The 20,312-nt window shown below is 59.7% G+C and overlaps 7 protein-coding genes across 7 annotated transcripts in view; 2 read left to right on the top strand and 5 right to left on the bottom strand.

Moving 5' to 3' along the window:
- Window positions 1-627: 627 nt before the first annotated feature.
- SDRG_02339 (hypothetical protein) lies at window positions 628-3,585 on the bottom strand. Its single transcript, XM_008607920.1, has 2 exons — window positions 2,771-3,585; window positions 628-2,718 (listed from the first exon to the last, which is right to left on the bottom strand). Exons 1-2 carry the CDS (start codon window positions 3,578-3,580, stop codon window positions 718-720), a joined length of 2,811 nt encoding a protein of 936 aa, XP_008606142.1. The 5' UTR covers window positions 3,581-3,585; the 3' UTR covers window positions 628-717.
- Window positions 3,586-3,878: 293 nt separating this feature from the next.
- Window positions 3,879-4,754, bottom strand: SDRG_02338 (hypothetical protein). The gene is made up of 4 exons (XM_008607919.1): window positions 4,484-4,754; window positions 4,273-4,437; window positions 4,122-4,226; window positions 3,879-4,074 (listed from the first exon to the last, which is right to left on the bottom strand). The coding sequence occupies exons 1-4, from the start codon at window positions 4,745-4,747 to the stop codon at window positions 3,922-3,924; spliced, it is 687 nt and encodes a 228-aa protein (XP_008606141.1). The 5' UTR covers window positions 4,748-4,754; the 3' UTR covers window positions 3,879-3,921.
- A 2,193-nt stretch (window positions 4,755-6,947) lies between these two features.
- On the top strand, window positions 6,948-9,705 carry SDRG_02337 (hypothetical protein). Its single transcript, XM_008607918.1, has 3 exons — window positions 6,948-8,910; window positions 8,952-9,346; window positions 9,391-9,705. The coding sequence occupies exons 1-3, from the start codon at window positions 6,978-6,980 to the stop codon at window positions 9,670-9,672; spliced, it is 2,610 nt and encodes an 869-aa protein (XP_008606140.1). The 5' UTR covers window positions 6,948-6,977; the 3' UTR covers window positions 9,673-9,705.
- On the bottom strand, window positions 9,673-10,969 carry SDRG_02336 (hypothetical protein). The gene is made up of 4 exons (XM_008607917.1): window positions 10,529-10,969; window positions 10,169-10,474; window positions 9,941-10,125; window positions 9,673-9,888 (listed from the first exon to the last, which is right to left on the bottom strand). Exons 1-4 carry the CDS (start codon window positions 10,961-10,963, stop codon window positions 9,711-9,713), a joined length of 1,104 nt encoding a protein of 367 aa, XP_008606139.1. The 5' UTR covers window positions 10,964-10,969; the 3' UTR covers window positions 9,673-9,710.
- Window positions 10,970-11,774: 805 nt separating this feature from the next.
- SDRG_02335 (hypothetical protein) lies at window positions 11,775-17,943 on the bottom strand. Its single transcript, XM_008607916.1, has 4 exons — window positions 15,458-17,943; window positions 15,266-15,407; window positions 13,411-15,214; window positions 11,775-13,360 (listed from the first exon to the last, which is right to left on the bottom strand). The coding sequence occupies exons 1-4, from the start codon at window positions 17,890-17,892 to the stop codon at window positions 11,868-11,870; spliced, it is 5,874 nt and encodes a 1,957-aa protein (XP_008606138.1). The 5' UTR covers window positions 17,893-17,943; the 3' UTR covers window positions 11,775-11,867.
- Window positions 17,944-18,266: 323 nt separating this feature from the next.
- On the top strand, window positions 18,267-20,067 carry SDRG_02334 (hypothetical protein; the record flags this gene model as incomplete). The annotated part of the gene is made up of 12 exons (XM_008607915.1): window positions 18,267-18,377; window positions 18,421-18,478; window positions 18,535-18,638; window positions 18,687-18,884; window positions 18,927-18,987; window positions 19,031-19,122; window positions 19,167-19,217; window positions 19,268-19,411; window positions 19,457-19,554; window positions 19,605-19,679; window positions 19,722-19,872; window positions 19,951-20,067. The coding sequence occupies 12 exons, from the start codon at window positions 18,267-18,269 to the stop codon at window positions 20,065-20,067; spliced, it is 1,260 nt and encodes a 419-aa protein (XP_008606137.1).
- A 9-nt stretch (window positions 20,068-20,076) lies between these two features.
- Window positions 20,077-20,312, bottom strand: part of SDRG_02333 (hypothetical protein) — a gene marked incomplete at both ends in the record, with an annotated part of 579 nt that continues 343 nt past the window's right edge. Inside the window, 2 exons of the mRNA XM_008607914.1 lie at window positions 20,077-20,211; window positions 20,264-20,308. Of these exons, the coding sequence (XP_008606136.1) occupies window positions 20,077-20,211; window positions 20,264-20,308 (180 nt within the window). The remainder of the gene's footprint in view (window positions 20,212-20,263; window positions 20,309-20,312) is intronic.

Here is a 20,312-nt window from a genome sequence, read left to right as displayed (position 1 = left end):
GGATATTGATGCTTCTCTACTTGAGTGTACAAATTGCTGGCAAGAGCAAGGCGACTCTGGGCAACTCGGCTCGTGTGCCTGGCAGTCTGCCGTCAACGACGCCATCTGATACCTGATACCTAACGTCGATCTGACGTCCAAAGCGTGATGAGCAAATCTGCTGGAATAAACTTGGGGAATCGTTGTGCTATAGACAAGTAAATGCAGCATGGGGCTCTGGCGAAGTCTTTGGTTCGAACGAGATGCTTCTTCTTTGGTGATCTGCATCAGTTATCGTGTGAACTTAACCTTAGGCCATTGTCACCGCGCACGTCTGCAACACGCGTCGGTGAACTCTTTGGCTCGAACAGGAATCTTCGTCTGGGGATCTGCTTGGCAACGTCGTTGTGGGTTCCTGAACTCATCAACGCCGTGGGGCGTGGCGAGATCGGCCTGGCGAAGCCGAGTTCTTCGTGCATACTAGTAGCCAATAGTCTTCAATGAACGTGTACCCGCAGAGAATTACCGGTAGAAGGGTGTGATGCCAACGACTCCTGTCCTCCAGGGATCCAGGGTGTGGATTCTTCCTACTAGCTTCACGCGTCTCTGTTGGCGATCTCTATCTCAGTCCTAGCCGTGAGCACACATTATGTGCAGAAAAGAAGACATTTTGTTTGTACTTTAGGCTTGCATCCGCGCGAGAGCCACGACAATGAGCCTTCGATACGACAAGATCTTCTACGTAGCGCCCGCATCGTCAAGGCGACGGCGCTTGGTCACAGGCTCCTGCCCAGCGTCGTCGTGTAGCGCAGTACGGATGCTATCGACGTAGCTACACAGCCGATCGTAGCGGCGAAGCTCCTCCGCACCAGCTTTGCAGAGCTCAAAGACGTCTTCGTTGTCCTCGCACACCGTGAGGTCGGGAAACGGGCGGTTGTGCAGAATGCGCGCGAGAAAATGCATGCAGAAATGCCCACTGGACATCGAGAAGACGCCGCGAGTCGCATCGGCGACGAAGCTCTGTGCTGCCGTGCATTGCTCGCAGTCGCACGCAAAGTAGACACGCGGCAGAGCCCACGCTTGCGTCGGAATCGTCGGGCGCTCGTGGGTTGCCACGTACCCCTCGAGCACGGGCAGTATCGCCACCAGCAGTGGGCGCAGGAGGAGCGACGTCGCCACGACGGGGTACCACGTTTGCATAATGCGAGACGCCAGAGCCATCTTCTCAGCGTTGGTTGCGAGCGCTGACCAGCGCTGATGCACCGCGGCAACGATCGGCGGACCGACATCGTCGAGGTCAAACGCTTCCAGCGCAGCCCATGCCTTGGCGACCGACGCCACCATGCCACCGTCCTCGTCCTCGTCGTTGTCTGTGACGAGCGTCGTGGCCGCTTGCACGAGGTACTGAGCCAAAAAGGTCCGAACGTTCAGCGGCACCGCGTCAAGAGACTGTGTCGCAAGGTCGTAGATCGTTTCAATGCCGATCGCGCGATCGCACGTGGCAAAGAATCGAGTGAGAAGCTCGTCGTCAACGGCGTTGACGGTCTCCAGATGCAGCACCAGCACGGCCGCCCAGCCATGACTCAAGTCATCATGTCGGGCTGGAATCTGCAGCGCACGCTTGACAGCGCCGTCGATGACGGCGAGATACGGCTGGAGCGGCAGCGACGCGTTCCGGAGCGCACGGATGGCAGGTGCGATGATGTGGATCGGGTCAAACACCCATGGCGGGAGGCAGACCATATCGGCCAGCGCACCGGGGCAGAGGAACGACGAGATGTGGTGGACCACGCCCAGGGGCAGCCGTGTGCCGAGGTACATGCTTTCACGGTCGTCGTCCCGCGTCTGGTTCAAATGCGCTTCAATGAGCAACATGTCTCGCAGCAGCTCGATCGCAGACGAGGTCGACATGGCAATAGTGCTCACTTGCTGGAGCAGCGCGTTGTAGGCCGCTACGAGGAACTCGCGCATATACGGCTGCTTCAGTGGAAGGCACGCAGCCACGAGGCCGGCACCACGCTGCACGTCCAGCAGATCCAAATGTGGACGCTGCAAGAGCGTCTGAATCGACGCATCAAAAATCGGCCATCCGAAATGACGTAGCATCGTCACGAGCAGCGCTTGCAACTGCGCGTCAACCTCGCGCAGATTGATCGCTGCGACGAACGCTCGCAGCAACGGAACGTCGCCAAGCGCCACGAGCACGCGCCCGAGACGCGTGACGTCAGGGACATCAGTGTTCTCCGAAAGACGAGAAACATCCGAGCCGACCATGCCGAGCACCGCGTAAGCAAACGCCAACATCGATGCATAGCCGTAGAGATCGGTGGACGCGCCCGTCACGAGCGCATCCAGCTGCCGCAGCGAGGCGCGGAAACCGAGCAGCCGAAGCCGATGCTGCTTTGGCCAAAAGACGAGACAGCCTTTTCTCGTCGTCGGCAGGTAGACGTCTTGTACATACGTCAGAAGCGGCTTGGTGTCGAGCGCATGCGCGAAGACGGGCGGCAGAGCATTCGATGGATGCATGACATACGCAGTAATGAAATACATCGGCTGGTCATCTTCGTAGTAGCCGTCCTCATCTTCATCATCTTCTTCATCGTCTTCCTCATCTTCGTCATCTTCTTCATCGTCTTCCTCATCTTCGTCATCTTCTTCATCGTCTTCCTCGTTGTCGTCACGAGCTTCCTCGTTGCCGTCTTGCTCGTCGTCAGGAGCTCGAAGAAGATACATGTTGTCCTACGTCATGCGAGAGCCTGATTGGGACTGGTCCCACCATGACGCGTCGTACCTCGACCGCCTCGCTCTCGATGCGCTGGTTTGCAGGAGCCCACTGTCGCGGCTCTGCGAGGACGACTGCAATGTCCCAGCAGTCAGTATCCACGAGGCGCTGCACAAACAGCTTGTCCGAGGCCGCCAAAGTCTCCATGTCAAGCTGGTCGTCTTGCCGCAGCAGCACCTGGGCGCGTAGCGTGGTTTTTTGCCGTTTTTTCGTTGCCGCGACTTGCAGCGCCGTCAGCACGGAGGCAACACTCGGCGCCTCGTAGTTGGCATCGCGGTAGACGAGGTCAAAGACGAGCATCGCGCGGGCACCGTTCATGATCGGTGCCACAGTGACGTCGCAGGCGTTGTTGAACGCCAAAAAGGTCATGTCTGACGACGAACAGTGCTCTTTTGCGCCGTCCAGCGACGCCGTTATGTCACCGCCAACCGCCGTCGACGCGTAGAAGACCACCAACGTACCGAACGATCGGGCAGTCGATGGGAGGCGCGCCACGTCGCCGCCATGATGAAGAACGACGTGCGAGAGCGTTAGGGAATATGACCCTTCTGGCGTCATTGCTACCTCGATGGCATCGCGAATGACGGCTACGTTCCGGGCGTCCAGCGGCACATCGTTGAGAAAGTGCACGCTGGACGCGGGCACGTGGCCGGACGGATGCGCCGCGAGGATCGCCATCGTATCCCGCGCGAGGTCGATGGGTGACGCGACGCCGTCAATGTGCACGTGTCCATCGAGGCCACGCACCAGCGACCCTTGCACCGCCGGCAGGCGCTGCAGCTGGCGCACCAGCGTGTTGACGTCGTCGGTTGCCGCCATCTTGCACTTTCCACGCGTAACCGGATGATCCAAACGCCGGATACGACTTTGCATTTTGGCGGGAAATCAGGTTGTACCAGGCGACCCGCGCGATCCACAAAGCTGGCATGACACGCGTCTCGTACTGTGCGTTCTTTCTCGACGCATGTACCAAGAACCTCGATGGATGCATCGAGAAGCCACCGGCTTACTGCTCGACCCTCTCCTGGAGAGACTAGACGGACGATCCTCGAGAGGGATGCCGGCTTTAGCCCGCACTATTTGCCCTGCTGTCATAGCTCCCGACCACACGTGAGAGTGCACAAGATGACCTATTGTCGATTATAACTCTACATATGAATCTACTTGCGCGTCGATGCCAGCGTCGCAGCCTTTTGCTCGCGCAGCGTGCGCTTCTGCTCTTCGTAGAGTGCAATGACGCTCTTGTGGGCCTTGGCGGTCGCGGCGATCACTCGCTCCGAGTTGGCTATCCGCGCGGCCTCCTTTTCTTTAAACTAGACTCATACACAATAGTGTCTTGCGAATCGACGACAAGGTGTACCTTGTGCCGCAGCTCTTGCTTGGAGAACTGCGTCGAGTGATTCCAGCGCTCGGCGTCGACGAGGTTTGGGTGATTTGGCAGCTCTTCTGTGCGTTTACAGATGCCCTACGCATCAAATGCGCGTCGCTGCACGTCGCAAGGACCCGCGCACCCGCATCATGCGCTCGTCGCCAAACGACTCGCCGCGGTAAATGCTCGTTTGCGCCACCTCGAGGATGCCGGTGTTGAACTTGTTGGGCTTGGAGAGGAGCGTCGGGTACTTGTCGGGCAGCTTCTCGGCGCGAAAGTTGTACTGGTACATGTTGCCGTGGTTCATCTGCACTTTGTATCGTGGACAAGGTGTCGAATTTCGACGACGATACCTCGGCGTGCACAAAGGTGCGCTTGTGGCTCGGCGTTTTGAGCATCGTCTCGGCCGTCGACGGGTCCCACTCGTGCTTGTCGATGGCGAGAATCTGCGACGCAAGCGACTTTTGGATCTCGCGCTTGGCTGCGAGCTTTTGCGGCGGAATGTCATCGACGTGGAAGCACGACTCTTGAAACTTGTAGTTGATGGGCGCTTGGGCGCTCCCGATCTGGAACTTGGCCTTGAGCGGCGCCGGGCGACTCGGCTCGTCGCCGTTCATGTTGGAATATAAATACCGGATGGTATTCTTAGCCGGTCGGTTGCATGTGGCAAAGGTCTCGAGGAGTTGAGGTCGACGCACTAGCAGTAGTAGTATCGAAGCCCAAGACCTTCTCGAACCTGACGCCGAGCCACTTCTTTGGATACCCTATCAACTACACCGTCACCGGAGACATCGCTTCCTCCGCGGTAGCTACATGTACCTCTGCACCGAGGAGTACACGTTGGTCGTTGGGCTCAGGTCGGAGCTCGCTTTCAGAAAAGAGAGTAAAGATTCAGAACTGACTTTAGCGCGTCGAGCGATGCATAGCGCGCATTGGGCATTCGCTCGTCTTTTGCCTGCAATAATAAATTTGTAGCGATCCCGCGCGTCGCCGGCGTGGCCATGCTGCATCGTGTTGTGCCCACAACAACTACCTCAAGACGAGATGAACTAGGCTAGAAAGTGCCATGTTGCAAGTCGCCATTTTGGTCGACCTGTATCGGGACATGGTGTGTACAATGGTCGTCGACTCGTCGACTCGCCCGCCAAAACGGCGCCCAAAGGGACGTATCGTGTCGACTCCCGTCCAGCCTCTCCCGTCCTGACTGCCACCCATCAAATGACCGGTTTGCTCCTCCTTGGAACGAAATGCTCCATCAAAACCAGTTCTGGATGGTATTTCCATCGAGTTTGGACCAGCACGAAAGACGCAAGCACGAAGAATGACCTGTTCCATCAACTTTAAGTAGTCATGCAGCAGCAAGTCAGCGCGCAACACAGGCGCTGGCTTGTGGACCACCATGCGGTCATGTTGGCGTCTGCAAAGCCGCGTGGGAGTCGGCGCTGCATCGCCGTCACGAGCGACGCGCCTTGGTCTACGCTGTACTCGGTCGCGCTACCAATGACAGAGTAGTCCGACGCAGCGTGCGTCACAGCGTTCGAGAATGTTGCGAACGTCTAGTACGATGTGGAGCATCGACACTTCAACAACGTCGACGGTCGTAGAACTGGCAAACTTTGCAGAGCGGTGAGCGACAGCGTTGCGGACTAGAGCGCGCACATACAAGCAGAAGGAGGAAGACGTTTCGCCGAGGCTCCTACATTGAGCTTGCGGGCGTGCGGTGACCAGCAGAGCCCAAGGAATGGCGTCCGGCGTGTCATCATGGAGCGCGGGTTAGGCGAATGTATTCTCTGCTGCGCGTCGAAGTCACCCAGGAATCGTAAAATACCCTATTTACATTAGACTAAGGGTTTGTATGCAGTGCCAGGACTTTTGTAATAAAATACGCTGCGGGCAAGTGGACGGGGGTAGGGTTACGACCCATGGCGATGTTATTTAACTATCTTGTGGTTAATATGTAATACAATTGCGCGTGGCGCATCTGGTGGCGCATACCTTTTGCGACGTGGTCAGTCTCGAATTTGCGGTGCCGGAGCATCGCTTCGGCTTGAGCTCTTCTTCGCCTCGCGCGCCGCCATGTGGGCCTCGAACAAGAGACGATTTGTCGTCGCCGTGTCCATTGCCTTGGCCTTGGGGGCCTTGGCATGTGTCGTGGCGGGCGAGGCTGCGTCGATTCGCTTTCTAACCCGCCCGCCAAGACCCACGCCAAGGCTCCCACGACCAAGGCGACGGACACGGCGACGAAAAATCGCCTCTTGATCGAGGCCCACATGGCGGCGCGTGAGGCGAAGAGCCCCAAGCCGGAGCGACGCTCGACACCCGACACATAGGCGAAGACTAATATCATTCATATAATTTGTGTACAGATCAGGTTTTGTTAATGTCAGCAGGACTGCACTCAACCATGTCCATGCTTGCAGTAGATGCAAACGACACAAGTCGATGATAAGCTAGTCATCGAAAGAGAGAAGATCGCAATGTCGGGATCCGGCCAATGAGCGGGCACGGTGCTCTCTTGCGGCACATGCCACTTTTAAATGTTGTTTCCGCCCGCGCCTCTGCTGACCTTTATCGGTCTTTGCTGGATGGTACGACATCTCATTTTCATGTACACAGCGTACACTTTATGAGCCACACGTCCCATGATCTCTTGCTCGCACTGGCCTGACGCGATACGCATGGCACAAGCCGCATTCATTTTCTGAATGATGCCGAAGCGACGTGGTATGTGCCGAATGCTAGCCCATGCTGCCGTAATTACCAGTGATGTGCCGAATTTTCCCCTTCGATGCCGAATCCGCTTGCCATGTGCCGAATTGTGGAGTGACTGCAAAATTCGTGTTGCCGATGGATCCCTCCGAGTGGCACGCGCTGGGCGAGGCCCAGTACCAGCGCCACCACCTCTTCGACATGGGCGCGTCGTGGCGCGAGGAAGTCGCGTCTGTCGGCGACCTCAAGGACTTTGACGTCGTGCCAGCGCAGTACGGCGGCCCCGTCGCGCTGCTCCGCAAGTCGCAGCTGCTCGTCAAGATGGACGCCAAAGGGTCCTTGAGTCGGACGCTCTTCATCTTCAACGCGTGCGGTAGCCGCCTCGCGTCCATCTCGTTCAAGGAGTATGACGAGAAGAAGAAGACGCTCCTCGGCATGGCGTGGACTGACGAGATGCGCCTCTTGTGCGTCTTTGACGATGGGCTCTGCGTCACGTACAGCATCATGGGTGAGCTCGACAACTCGTTCAACATCGTGTCGCGGAACCTCAACACCAAGATCTGGAGCTTCGAGTCATGGGGCGGCGGCATCGCCTGTCTCCTCGGCAACTACATGGTCGTGCAGGTCATGGACATCGACTCGGTCTCGCCGCGCATCGACCTCATCATGGAGACCGGCATCTCCGAGGCGAACCCGCCGACATGCATGGCGGTGCTGCACCCGCGCTTCGTCAAGACCAACATGCCCGAGATCTTTCTCGGCACGTCGGCCAAGTCGCTCGTCGTGCTCTCCAAGCTGCCGGGCAGCAACAAGGACTCGATGACCGACATGCACCTCGAAGAGTCGATCAAGGCGCCGATCGAAGCGATTGCGATCGCGCCCAATGGCATGTTTATGGCCATGTACACCCAAGACGGCGTCCTTACGGTGCTCAATACCAACTTTGACAAGAAGATTTTGGAGTTTGAGACGTCGTCGAAAGCGACGCCCAAGAGCATGCTCTGGTGCGGCGAAGACTCGGTCGTGCTCTACTGGCAGAACGTCGGGCTCATCATGGTCGGCCCACTCGGGTCGTGGCTCAAGTTTCCGTGTGACGGCCCTGTCGAGCTCTGCCAAGAAGTCGACTCGTGCCGCATCTACAGCAGCCGCGGCCATGAGCTCCTCATGCGCGTTCCCAAGGCCACCGAAAGCATCAAGCGCATCGGCAGCACGTCGCCAGCCGCGATGCTCTTTGACGCGCTCGACGCGTTCGACTCGGGCGACGCCAAGGCCGACGAGAACATTCGGTCGATCCAAGTGCACAAGACGCTGGAGCAAGCGATCACCGACTGCATCAACGCTGCCGGCAACGAGTTTGACTACGCAGCGCAGCTCTCGCTCCTTCGCGCGGCAGCGTACGGCAAGTGCTTCTTTGATAACAGCGCCGACGCACGCAGCTCGGGCTACGACTCTGAGCTCTTTGTCGACATGAGCCGCAAGCTGCGCGTGCTCAACGCACTCCGCAAGCCGTCGGTCGGTCTGCCCTTGACGCTCCGGCAGTTTGACCGGCTCACGAGCGACGTGGTCGTGTCGCGCCTCGTCGCCATGCGCCAGCACTACCTCGCGATCAAGATTTGCGAGTACCTCAAGATCTCGCCGGACCGCGTCCTCGTCCACTGGGCGTGCGAGAAGGTCAAGGCTTCGTTTGGCGACGCGCCCATGACGGACGAAGCGGTCGTGTCGCTTGTCCGGAAGAAGCTCAAGGACGCGACGCTCGTCTCGTACTCTGAGATTGCGAGCTGCGCCGAGCGCGCGGGCCGCCGCCGCCTCGCGACGATGCTGCTGGATTTGGAAGAGAACGCGTCGGACCAAGTGCCGCTCTTATTGTCGATGGGCGAGTGCGAACTCGCGCTGCGCAAGGCGCTCGAGTCGAGCCAGACCGACCTCATCTACATGGCGCTCTTCCACATGGAGCGGCTCGTGCCGGTCGACGACTTTCGCCGCGTGCTGCAGTCGGAGCCCATGTACGCGGATGCGATCCACCTCATTACGTCCTACTACATTGGCACGGGCGAGTCGCGCGAGAAGCTGGGTATGTTTTGTATCAATGTATCAAGTTCATATTCCGTGTAGATGCGATTTGGCCCGATATGGCGAGTGCCAACTACGATGTGCTGCAGTCGTTCCAAGTGATGGACGTCGACGCCAAGCTCAAGGTGCTCAAGGACGCGATGGCCAAGTTCAATGTCGCCAAGCTCCCGATCAACGCCAAGCTCACGGAGGAGCAAATGGACCTCCTCGTCGAGCAAAAGAAGCTCGATGAAAAGGCGCCGCACATCTCAACCTCGTTTGTGGGCCTCTCGCTCAGCGATACGATCAAGCAGCTCTGCATGGACGCCAAGCGCGACCCCAAGTCGTTGCAGCTCGCGGCCGGCCTCGCCAAAAAGTTCAAGGTCCCCGAGAAGCGCTTTTACCACGTCAAGATCAAAGCGCTCGCCGAGACGCAGCAGTGGGACACCCTCCACAAGGTAGATCTGACTTGGAGGGCACTGTGTACGTATTGTGGATCTAGTTTTCCCAAGAGAAAAAGACGCCACCGTGCGGCTTCAAGGCGTTCGCAGTCGCGTGCCTCCGCGAAGGCGAGAAGGGCCAAGCCGAGTCGTACGCGGCGCGCATTACGCAGCCGGACGAGAAGTTTGATACGTTCATCCATCTGCAAATGTGGCTTGCGGCGCTCGAACTCGCTGTCAAGCTCAAGGACCCGGAGAAGCTCTCGATGGTCCGCAACAACTGCCAGTCGCCCGACATCCAGGCGCAGGTCGACCAGGCCGCGCAGCAGCTCGGCTTCATCTAAGTCCACCAACACGTCTCGTTCTTCTTGCGCTGATTAAGTTAGAGGCAGTGGAAATGGCGCGAAAGCGCGTGCTGCCGCAGGGCGCGCGTCGCCGTCGTCGCGACCAAGTGCTCGGCGTACACATCGAGCGGACCGTTCAAAGCGGCTTGCTGCACGCTGCGATAGACGCTCACGGGGCCGTCGGACGCTCCGCGCGGGAGCTCGTCGACCACAAGCCTATGATGCGTTCATGAGCTTCCGATGGAAGTATGCAACGCATGCTACGTACCACATCACCACGCTATTGCAAGATGTAGGGTGCGAGACGCTTTCGTCGGCGAGCACGCTCTGCGCAAGAAGCAGGACGCGTGGTGCGCCAGTGGCAGTTCGATGTACGATCCGCTTGAGCAGCGTCGTGTCGTCGTCCTTGCTGGAGCCCGATACCAAGGCGGTATCGCCGTCGAGTGGCACCACCTACGACAGTGTAGTGTTTGGATTTGAAATGACCAGAAAGTACCTTGGTATGACGGGACTGCGCGGTCTCGAACTGCCATAGGACGGCGCCGACGTCGACCGCGGACGCGTACACGACGCCGAGGCTTCGTGTCTCGAGATACGCAACCGACGCGACGTCCGTCGACAGCTCCATGGTCCATGCGGGATCGTCGTCGTCGTCGAGCGCTGGAAGCACGCGGGCTAAGAACATATCGTTGACGTGGTCGGCTTGCCACTGCAAGAGGCGCTGGATGGTCTCGAGGCGCCGCAGTGGGTGGTGCGGCAGTGTGGTCGCGGTGCGCGGCTCGCGCCGCAGGTCCATCACCATCTGTTATGGCGCAAGAGATGCATGAAACACAAGATGCATGGGCAGTCGGACTACCTCGCGCGGGGCACGGCGCTGCGACTGGAGCAGGTAAAAGGCGCGATTGAGGTCCTGCAAGAGGTCGGTGCGCAGCCGCTTCTGCTCGGCGTACGCGGCCGCAAGACCCGCTTTCTCTCGATCCGCAATCAATTTCCAGGACAGCCGAAGCCGCGGCGCCTGCAGCGACGTGAGCGACGGTAGCCGCGGACGCACGTGCTGGCTCCGCTGTGTCTTGAGCTGCTCGAGCTGCAGCGTGAGCGCGCTTGCAGTGACCTTGAGTTCGTGCATCTCGGCCATCTTTTCTTGTCGGTACTTGGTTTTGCGCATGCGATCCTTCTTGAGGCGCGCTTCGCGGTCGTTGCGCATCGCGTCGTCCGTCTCGGGCGACTTGGTGTCCCAGGGCGCCATGCAGTCGTCAAGTGACCGCCGCGTCGTCTCTGATCCAAGTGCCATCCCACGTTCGACGGGATGTTTACCGCATTCGCGCCCGGCTGCGAAATTCAACTGCGCAATCGCAAGTCGATACAAAGTCCAAGATAATAAAATTCAAACCAGATCTTTGGCGCACCACCTGGCATCGCTGGAATTAAAGTGCAAACGCTCTCGATGCTGATTGGTCGGTTCGATATTTTCGCGCGATTTCATTGGCTGCCACTCGCTATGCGTGTCAAATGCGTACCATCAACATGTATTCTGGAGTGTGGCCTTGACGCCGGAGGCAGCGACGACAACGATCGCGGCTGCGAAGGACCGACGCACCGTCCTTGGCCACACCGGCCGCCACCCTCGCTTCCGATAGAAAGAAGGAGGACCAAGGAATATTGAACCGCCGCACCCAAATGCGCTCACGGCTGCTGTGTTACCAAACGATGCCAACACATGATTATTCCTCTGCTTCTTCGACGACGACCAAACCACACAACGCAGTGCTAACGCAGCGTGGTGCGAGACATGTTGACCGTGATCACGCGGGTATCGAGTCGTCGATGCGCCGGTGTCAGCGTCCTTGGCGCCAACCTACGGCGATTCATCGACAAGGACAAGCACTTCACCTCGCAGCGTGCAAGCTGGTCCTGGACACTCGTCCGCCGAGTGTAAAGTCATCGTCACCCGTTCGTTACTCGCACGGTGCAGACCATATGTCTTGGTGTTTGGTCCGCTGGAGTAATCGAACCGGTCGTCCCGCGCGTTCGTCGCCACGGCGTCTCGAGGTGGCGCTGGTGCATCACCGTACGTCTGCCACGTCACGGCACCTGGTCGCTTCTTGCGCGAGTAGAAAACACGCCGTTAGTTTGTTTTAGTCATTGCGTACTACGAAGCTTCGTACTACTCTGACCCATCGTGCTCTTGACAAGAATCACGTCGTGCTGGGCACCAACACGACGGCCGACGCATTCGATACCACTTGGATGTCGAGCGCGCGCTCCGGGGCGCCGCGCAACGTCAGTGTCTTGGTCGCACTGCGCCGGTACGGTAGATGGACCATCCCGACGAGCTTGCTCGGGTCCTTGGCGTCCACCAGCAGCGCGTAGAGCAGGCGCGGGCGCGGCTTGACGTACCGCGTCGACACCACCGACGGCAAGAGCGAGTCATTGGTGACGCGCACACTCACCGTGACGTCGACACTGTCCTTCTTGATCGACGGCTGCTGTGTCACGCGGACGTCGACGTGCGGCACTTGCTGTAGCGCGGTTTGGAGGTCGCGAACTTTCTCACTGCCGAGTCGTTTGGGCCAGACCGCATCCGCCGCCTTGGCGATAGGCGGCAAGTGGGGGACATCGGCCGCCGAGAGGTGCGGCAGCTCGAGCCACCCGAGGCGATCGGGCCACTTGCCAAAGAGCATGCCTTGGGCCATCGACACGCACGCGTGCACCAGCGGCACGCGTCCGAGGAGCGCAGCAATGTCGACCATGGCGCCCGTGATGCGCGGGAGGTTGTCGAGCACGACGCGGAGGTCGTTGTAGCACTCGCTGGACGGCGCCTGGATGCGGCCGAGATGCATCTGCAGCAAAATGCTCGTCTTCATCTTGGCGCCATGCGAGTCCCACTTCCATGCGGTCTCGAGCTTGGGGAAGCGCACCGCCGCCGACAGCGCCGCATTCGTCTTGGCTTCGTGCGGACGAAGCGGCGTCTCGGCAAACTCGGCGCAGCCCGCAATGATGGCAAGCAGCGCCTTCATGCGCGCTTCGTCCTCCGCCTCGGACACGTCAAGCGCCGACAGCGCCGAGTGCAAGTGGTAGACGGTCGCATAGTCGAGGTACTGGGCGCTCGCAATCTTCCCGAGCGGCGTCGGCGACAGCGCCTTGCCACTTTGCCGCACGCAGCCGTTCGCGATGAGCTTGGTGAGCATGTCGGTGACGAGCCGCTGGAAGAAATAGCTCGTCTCCTGGCCTTCGTCGAGACCGTAGTACGCCGGGTTCTTCTGCACCCGCTGGAAGAGGAACGTCCACGAGAGGTACGTGACTGCGTCCGCAATGCTCTTGATCGTGCCGTTGGCCACTTCGGCGTTGAGCGTGTTTTCAAGCTGCAGGTGGAGCGACGACTCGACCGGCATCGGCTCGTAGATGAAGCGCTTGATGAAGTTTTGCTTGTCCTCGTGCACCAAGACGACCGCGACGCCCGTCGTATCAAACTGCGGGCGGCCCGCGCGCCCCATCATCTGCAAAATGTCGCTCATCGGAAAGTCGGCGTACCGCCCTTGCTTTGGGTCGTAAAACTCGGTGCCCTTGATGACCACGAGGTGCGCTGGGAGGTTCACGCCCCACGCCAACGTCGACGTACAGATCACGACTTGGATCTTCCCGTGCAAGAAGAGCTCTTCGACGACATCCCGGTCCTTCGCACTCAATCCTAGATATATCCATGAATCATCGATCCAAGTATCCATAAATCCAAGATACCGGCGTGATGCAAGCCAATGCCAAAGACAAGCGCGTCCTTGAGGGCTGGGTCCCGCACTTGCTGGACGATCGCGTCCATGACCTCTTCGTCTTCATGGAGGAATTGCTTGGGCGAGCCGTCGAGCGCCGCAAAGGAGACGAGCGCCATGGCCGTCAGCCGCGTCTGCGCGCGCGACGCGACAAACACGAGCGCCGGCTTCTTGGGCGAGTGCGCCACGATCGCCGCGTACGTCGGCTTGTTCATGGCAGTCATCCGGGGCACATAGTGGCGACCCGGGAACCCCTGCAGGTGCACGTCCATCGGGATCGGCCGCACGGACGCGCGAAAGTTGAAGATGCCAGCGGACGGCTCCTCAATGCCCATCCATGCACCGACATCGACCGCGTTGGCGAGCGCGGTCGACAAGCCGACGAGTCGGATCGACGGTCGAAGCATGCGCATGCGCGACACGATCGCTTCGAGCACCGGGCCGCGGTCTTCGCCGAGCAAGTGGATCTCATCGAGGAGCACGAGGCGCACTTGCTGCACAAACGACGTGCGCGTGAGCTGGCGCGTGACCACGTCCCACTTCTCCGGCGTCGTCACGATGATCGACGCGCGCTTGAGCACCGCTGCTTCGACCGTCGTGTCGCCCGTGAGCTCGACGACCTTCTTCCCGAGACGCGCAAACTTGTGCGTCCAGTCTTTGACGCGTTCGCGCGCGAGGGCCTTGAGCGGCGCGACGTACACGACCAGCGGGTTCCCTTGCGACGCCGCTTGCTGCCACACGCGCAGCATCGCGAGCTCGGCCACGATCGTCTTGCCGCTGCCCGTGGGCGCCCCAAGGAGCACGTTCCCGTCCGTGTGGTACAACGTGTGAAACACTTGGGTCTGGATCGGGTTGAAGAACGGGTACGGGTAGCAGGCCTCAAACGCCGGCTCGTTGAGCGCATTAATCGGCAGCGGATGCAACGACTGCAACGGCGTGTAGAACAGCGACGGCGCCGAGCTCTTGGGCGCGGGCACATCAATGTCGTGGTGGCTGTCGACGCCAACCCACCGATCCGACAAGACGCGCAGCATGTACGAGTTAACGCTCTGCGCAAAGAGCGGGATGTGGAAGACAAGCGAAATCACTTCACCCGAGAGGTACTGCGCCTTGTGGATCAAGACGTGTTCGGCGTGGTAGATGGCGGCTTCGTCCTCGACCCAGACCCACCACGACTCGACCTTGCCGTGGTACATATCGGCCCACTCAAAGTCGCAGCTGAGCTTGACCGTGAGCCGGAGGACGCCGTCCGTCACGGGTTGCGCGCTCACGTCCACGTCCAAGTACGGAAGGTACCGCACGTGCTGGAGCACCTTCTCAGCGACGCGGGGACCGTTGACGAGCGGCCCAATGTCGGCCACCGTGAGCGTCGACACCGTGTCCATGTCGTTGCCGTACCGCTCCTCAAGACGCATGATGGCGTCGTGGGGAAGGACGTTGCCAAAGCGCCGCAACTGCGATTGCGTCGACCAGAACCGCATGTCGATCGACTTGGCGATGTTGAGGACGCGCTCGGCTGCGAGCGGCCAACCCTTCTTGAGGCAGATCTCAAACAGCGCCCGGGTCACACGCGACCCGTTCTGGGCCACGTAGTTTGTGTCCGAGATGAGCGTGAAGCTCGACAGCTTGTGCGACATGTTGGATATGTACGCTTGGAGGAGGATGTTGGCTTTGCCCGACGACGTGTTCTCGCCCTTGATCGGGATCTTGCACGCCTTCTTGATCTTGTCGAGCTCGACGAGCTCGTCGTCGCGCACCTTGACTTGTTCAAATTCCTAGGTACGGACAACTTGATACCTTGATACACTTCGATCGAATCGGGCTACCGTCGACGAGCAAATGACGTTGAGCACGGTCTGTTCGTCCATGTCGCTCATGAGCATGTCGTTGAACGTCTCGATCGTCGCGTGCGTAATGTAGTAGTGACTCGCCACACGGCCCAAGTTGGTCAACGCAAACTCGCCGCGGCTACACAATATCAAGTTGATACACCGCTTTGTCGATGGGACGTGGCATACCTTTGGTCAAAGCGGATCATGCGGCAGCTCTCGAGCGTCTTGGCGGCCTCCTGTAGCAGCGACGTGCGCTTGTTGACGAGCATCGGGTCGTTCGTGCGCTCGTCGTACGACATGCCGTACGTCATCGGACTCTGGAGCATGCGCACGTTCAGGTACGTGTAGCTGAGCCAGACCAGCGCCTCGGCCATGTTGGCGACGGTGCCCGAGACGATCTCGGCGTTCAAATGGTCCGGCAGCGTCTTGATCAACGCCGACTCGATCGGCGCCTGGTGCACCAACAGCCGCAGATAGTGGTCAAGCTGGTCGTGCGTCGTGACGATCGTCGCTTCGCCGCTCGTGTCGTACTGCGGTCGACCGGCGCGCCCAAAGATTTGCATCACGTCGAGCATGCTCAACGGCGTCATGCAGCCCTTCTCAGCATTGTAGATCTGCGTGCCCTTGATCAAGACTGCGTGCGCGGGCAGGTTGACACCCCACGCCAACGTCGCCGTACAGCAGAGCACGCGGAGCTGGCCGTTCTCAAAGAGCTGCTCGGTCAAATTGCGATCCGAGCGGAGCATGCCGGCGTGGTGGATGCCACAAGCGTGCCCGACAAACTCTTGGAGCTCGCGGTTCCGGCTCTTGAGTACGAGCCCGCTGAGCGCGTGGGCCGTGGCTTCCTTCACGGGCGTGCCCGAGCAAAAGAGGTCGAGCGTGCCGGCGCGCGCTGCAATCTCGAGGATCGCGCGGATCGTACCGACCGTCTCCTTGCGCGAATGCACAAAGATCATGACTTGCTGGCCGTGCTCGAGGTTCTCGATCGCATACTCGTACGCGAGCTGGTTCATGGCGGCCATCTGCTTGCTCCGGCCCTTGTCCGTGATGCCGATGAAGGTCTGCGCCAATGGCACCGGGCGGTAGCTCGCATCAAAGTGGAAGAGGCCGCCGCCACTCGGCTTGTCCTTGGGGTGTGGCACGCGGAGGAACTCGGCGACATCCTTGTAGTTGGGCAGCGTCGCCGACAAGCCCACGATGCGGATCATGGTCTGCGACGACTCGACGCGGCGCAGTGTGCGGGCGACGATGGTCTCGATGACCGGCCCGCGCTCGTCGGCGAGCAAGTGCACTTCGTCGATGATGAGGAGGCGCACTTGCGAGATGAGCGCTTGCTCGTGTGTCTTGCGCGTGATGACGTCCCATTTTTCCGGCGTCGTCACGATCAAATGCGTGTCTTCGATGTCTTGTTTCGTCATCTGCATGTCGCCCGTGAGCTCGGCCACGCGCAGCTTGAGGCACTTGAGCCGCTTGGAGAAGCGCGTGACGACCTCTTGCGCGAGCGCCTTCATGGGGGCGACGTAGATGATCTTCATGCTGCCAATGTCGCCGCCGTTGTACAAGCGCTGGTTCTTGATCTCCTTGAGGATCGTCATCATGGCCACGTTCGTTTTGCCGGCGCCGGTCGGGGCGCACACGAGGAGGTTCTGGTTCGAGTGGTACGCAGCCTCAAAGAGCTTGCTCTGGAGGCGGTTGAGGTGCGTAATGCCCTCAAAGACGCCGACGGCAAAGTCGTCCATGGCCGAGATTGGCACGAGCTCGTCCTTGGACGTCGGCCGCGCGATCAACGGCGGGATAAAGACCTTCTCGTAGCCCTTCTCGACTGTCTTGACCGCGTTCGCCGGCAGCCCGGACGCCATCGAGCTCGTGTCGTACGACAAGTCGCCAAACTGCTCCTTGAGCTGCGACGTCGGCGATCGCGGGCCGGCCTGGCTCTCGCGGAGCGCGTTGACCACGTCCATGTCGTAGCCCGCTGCTTCGAGCCAGTCGGCCTCGTCATGCGTCTCGTCGTTTCGAGGGTTGCGCCGCGCGTTGCGCCGGGCTTCCTTACGCGCGTGGCGGGCCACAGCTTGGTCGGTCTCGCTCTGGATGCTCATGGACGCACCCTTCGTCTTGCCACCGGCGCCGACCACGCCATGCGTGATCGCATGGGCGCGCGAGAGCTGCGCCGACGTCATGGCCACGATCGAGCCTTGGTTCGAGAGAATCTCCTGAATCAAGTCAAAGCCGTCAAACCCGAGGAGGTTGAACACGGTCGACTCGGCGTCGTCGGTCTGGAGCGCGTCGACGACCGAGTTGGCGAGCTCGAGGCCGGAGAAGACGCTCTGCGTGAGCGCCGCATGCTGCTCGCACACGCGAAGAAGCCATTCGGGCGAGACGCTTGGCGCGGCCGGGGATGGTTCGGCGGCGTCATGGGCGGCGGCCGAAGCGGCGTTGCCGAGCGGGTGCACCAAAAAGGCCGGCCGGTCGGTCGACGCATGGAACGAGTGGATGAGCGGAAAGGCAAAGGGCGACGACATCTTGGGTCCGCGCGGGAGGTTGACGCCCGCGGCCTTCTTGAGCGGCGACGCCGACCCGATCGACCCGAACGCATGTTCCACGAGCTCCAAGGCAAAGCCCATCGCCAAATCGATTTTGCCCCATCCAGTGTTTCTGCAGCCGCCGGCCCTTGCATTCTATTGCATACAAACACCAAGTTATTTTCAACCGCGTCGATCGCCCATGGAATGCCGCCCGAACGTTCCCGACGGTGCTAATAACACGCAACTTTGGCCGTTGGTGACGGTCTTTCCCCAGCCTCCGGCGCACCCGTTGGCGAGAGAGGCCCAACGTCGACGTGCGGTATGGGCTCTGGGTAGCGTGTACCAGACCATGGAGTGCTGCAGTCCGACACTCGATGAAATCTTTGCGAAAATGCTGGTGAAAACACTGTTTGTAGTTGGGTGCGTTTAGCCAAAAAGCATCCAGTGTATTTTGTGAGGCCAGCAGGATCGTGATGGCAGCAACGACCGACGCCGACGCGGCCGTCGCAGCCGCCAAGGCCAAGCTCGCCGAGCTCTACGAGGTCCACGACCACTTCTTCTGCGCCGACAAGACCGAGAAACAGGTGCGCTCCACGTCACGCCCGATGAGGCTTCAGCGGCGTGTAGAGCAAGCTCCGAGCCCTTGCCGACGACGTCGTCGCACTCGTCGATGCCATTCCGCTGCGTATGGCCTCCTCTTTGTATCATAGACGTCCCCATTCGCATCACATCCATGCGTAGAGGAGTACCGGCAGCTCCGCGCGACCGTGTTTTACCTCAAGGGCAAGGCGCTGGATGCGTTCCCGTCCTACGACGCGACGGCCGAGCAGCTGCTCTCGCAGGCCGTACACGTCTTCGTGTTGCTCGTCCATCATCGCAGTCTGGCTGCGTAGGCGAAGCTCGATCCGTGCAACCTGGACGCGTGGGTTGCGCTCGGCAACTGCTTCTGGAAGAAAGGCGACTTGCTCGTAGCGAAAAACTGCTTTGAGAACTGCCTCGAGTACGGCTCGAGCAAGCACGCGCTGCGCAGTCTCTCAATGGTACTGCGCAAGCTTGGGACCAAGCCTGAAGACAAGGCCGACCACGTTCGGGTACGCTATTGTCTGCTTATCGAAGCGAGACGCCGCCGATAGGCCAGCCTCCAGCGCGCCAAGCAAGCCGTGAGCTTGGACTTGACCGACGGCGAGTCGTGGTGTACGTAGTTACGACTAAAGTTGTCGCTTAGAAGAAAGCGTAGACGTGCTCGGGAATGCGTACCTCGCGCTCTTCTTTGGCGACTCGCACAGCACGGTCGACCTCGACCGGTCGCTGGCCGCGTACACCCGCGCTGTAAATGTCTTGCATGTCGAACGCCGTCTTGAGTTGTCGCTTAGGAAAAGGCTGGCGCGGGGCAAAACCCCGACTTGCACTTCAACCGCGCCAATGTACAATGCTCCACGAAAAAGTTTCAATGTTTCAAGTCGCACCGACGTAGGTCCAACGGTACAAGGAAGACTACGCCGAAGCCGTCGCGAGCTATCTGCGGGCGCACGAGTTGGACCCGTCGCTTCGAGCGATCGACCTCGTGGAAGCCATCGTCCAGTACACCAAGCACGTGTCCGGGCTCGTGCTGCGCAAGGTACACCACGCTCTTCCGACGGTCGACGCCACATGTTGGTGCTAGGCTCGTCTGTCGCCCAAGAAACTTAGTCAGCTTGCCGGGAACGTCCCGCCACCAGTCGACATTCAAGGCCGGTCGCCCTGCCCGATCGCGTCCCTCCAGTACGTTGCTTTTTGCTCGCCATGGGCTGTTTCATACTTGTATGTTGTAGGCTTGGCCTGAACGAAGGTGTTGTCATCGCGCTCAAGCTGCTGGCAGACGTGCCCCGTAACCACGAGCCGCCCGGGTATTTCGACCGTCCTCGCTGCTGATTCTAATCTGGTGGTAGTTGCTTCATCATGATGGACAGTGCCGAGACGTCCTGCGCCGTGTCGGTCTACCATCTCGACAGCGAAGCCAGCGTCAAGATCACGGACGACGACACGGTCTATGTACTCGACCCGTGCCTGAGAGTCATGTCGCTCGCCTACAATAGCACGGTACAGACCCCTAGTCCTCACCATTGGCGACGACAGGTGATGGAGAATACGACAATAATGGTATGTGTACACGGATAGACCATTAGCTACCACTGCGTCCACGTCGCTGAGCCACACCTCTTTTTGATCAACGGCAAGGTCGTCGCTTCCTCGTACGCGCACGCCGAGGTGCAGCTCGACAACTTTGATGCGTAATCATTATTGCTATTTGCTGGCGCCACCCCCGGCCGACTTGAGGAAGGCGTCGAGGTGCTGGCCTTGGTACTTGAGGAACTCGATCTCTTCTTTGTAGCGCTTCTCCTGGAGCGCGCGTCGCTCGCTGCTTCGCTTCTCAATGACCTACGCACGATCCTTCCGGTTGAAACCTTGATACATTTCACTTCAGGTCGACCTCGAGCTTGTTGGTGAGTTCGAGCACCTTGTTTTCGTACTCGCGCTTC

This window comes from Saprolegnia diclina, assembly GCF_000281045.1.
Source record: "Saprolegnia diclina VS20 unplaced genomic scaffold supercont1.5, whole genome shotgun sequence".
NCBI classification, from domain to species: Eukaryota; Oomycota; class Saprolegniomycetes; order Saprolegniales; family Saprolegniaceae; genus Saprolegnia; species Saprolegnia diclina.
This window is presented reverse-complemented; position numbering and strand designations above follow the sequence as displayed.

Coding starts and splice junctions, on each gene's coding strand:
- SDRG_02339 (XM_008607920.1), bottom strand. CDS start 3,580: ATGGCGGCAACCGACGACGTCAACACGCTGGTGCGCCAGCTGCAGCGC. Junction 2,719..2,770: donor TCGAGAGCGAGGCGGTCGAG/GTACGACGCGTC, acceptor CGCATGACGTAG/GACAACATGTATCTTCTTCG.
- SDRG_02338 (XM_008607919.1), bottom strand. CDS start 4,747: ATGAACGGCGACGAGCCGAGTCGCCCGGCGCCGCTCAAGGCCAAGTTC. Junction 4,438..4,483: donor GCACCTTTGTGCACGCCGAG/GTATCGTCGTCG, acceptor TACAAAGTGCAG/ATGAACCACGGCAACATGTA. Junction 4,075..4,121: donor AGCAAGAGCTGCGGCACAAG/GTACACCTTGTC, acceptor GTATGAGTCTAG/TTTAAAGAAAAGGAGGCCGC.
- SDRG_02337 (XM_008607918.1), top strand. CDS start 6,978: ATGGATCCCTCCGAGTGGCACGCGCTGGGCGAGGCCCAGTACCAGCGC. Junction 8,911..8,951: donor CGAGTCGCGCGAGAAGCTGG/GTATGTTTTGTA, acceptor TATTCCGTGTAG/ATGCGATTTGGCCCGATATG. Junction 9,347..9,390: donor AGTGGGACACCCTCCACAAG/GTAGATCTGACT, acceptor TTGTGGATCTAG/TTTTCCCAAGAGAAAAAGAC.
- SDRG_02336 (XM_008607917.1), bottom strand. CDS start 10,963: ATGGCACTTGGATCAGAGACGACGCGGCGGTCACTTGACGACTGCATG. Junction 10,475..10,528: donor AGCGCCGTGCCCCGCGCGAG/GTAGTCCGACTG, acceptor GCGCCATAACAG/ATGGTGATGGACCTGCGGCG. Junction 10,126..10,168: donor CGCAGTCCCGTCATACCAAG/GTACTTTCTGGT, acceptor ACACTGTCGTAG/GTGGTGCCACTCGACGGCGA.
- SDRG_02335 (XM_008607916.1), bottom strand. CDS start 17,892: ATGGGCTTTGCCTTGGAGCTCGTGGAACATGCGTTCGGGTCGATCGGG. Junction 15,215..15,265: donor ACGTCATTTGCTCGTCGACG/GTAGCCCGATTC, acceptor GTCCGTACCTAG/GAATTTGAACAAGTCAAGGT. Junction 13,361..13,410: donor CATTGGCTTGCATCACGCCG/GTATCTTGGATT, acceptor GGATATATCTAG/GATTGAGTGCGAAGGACCGG.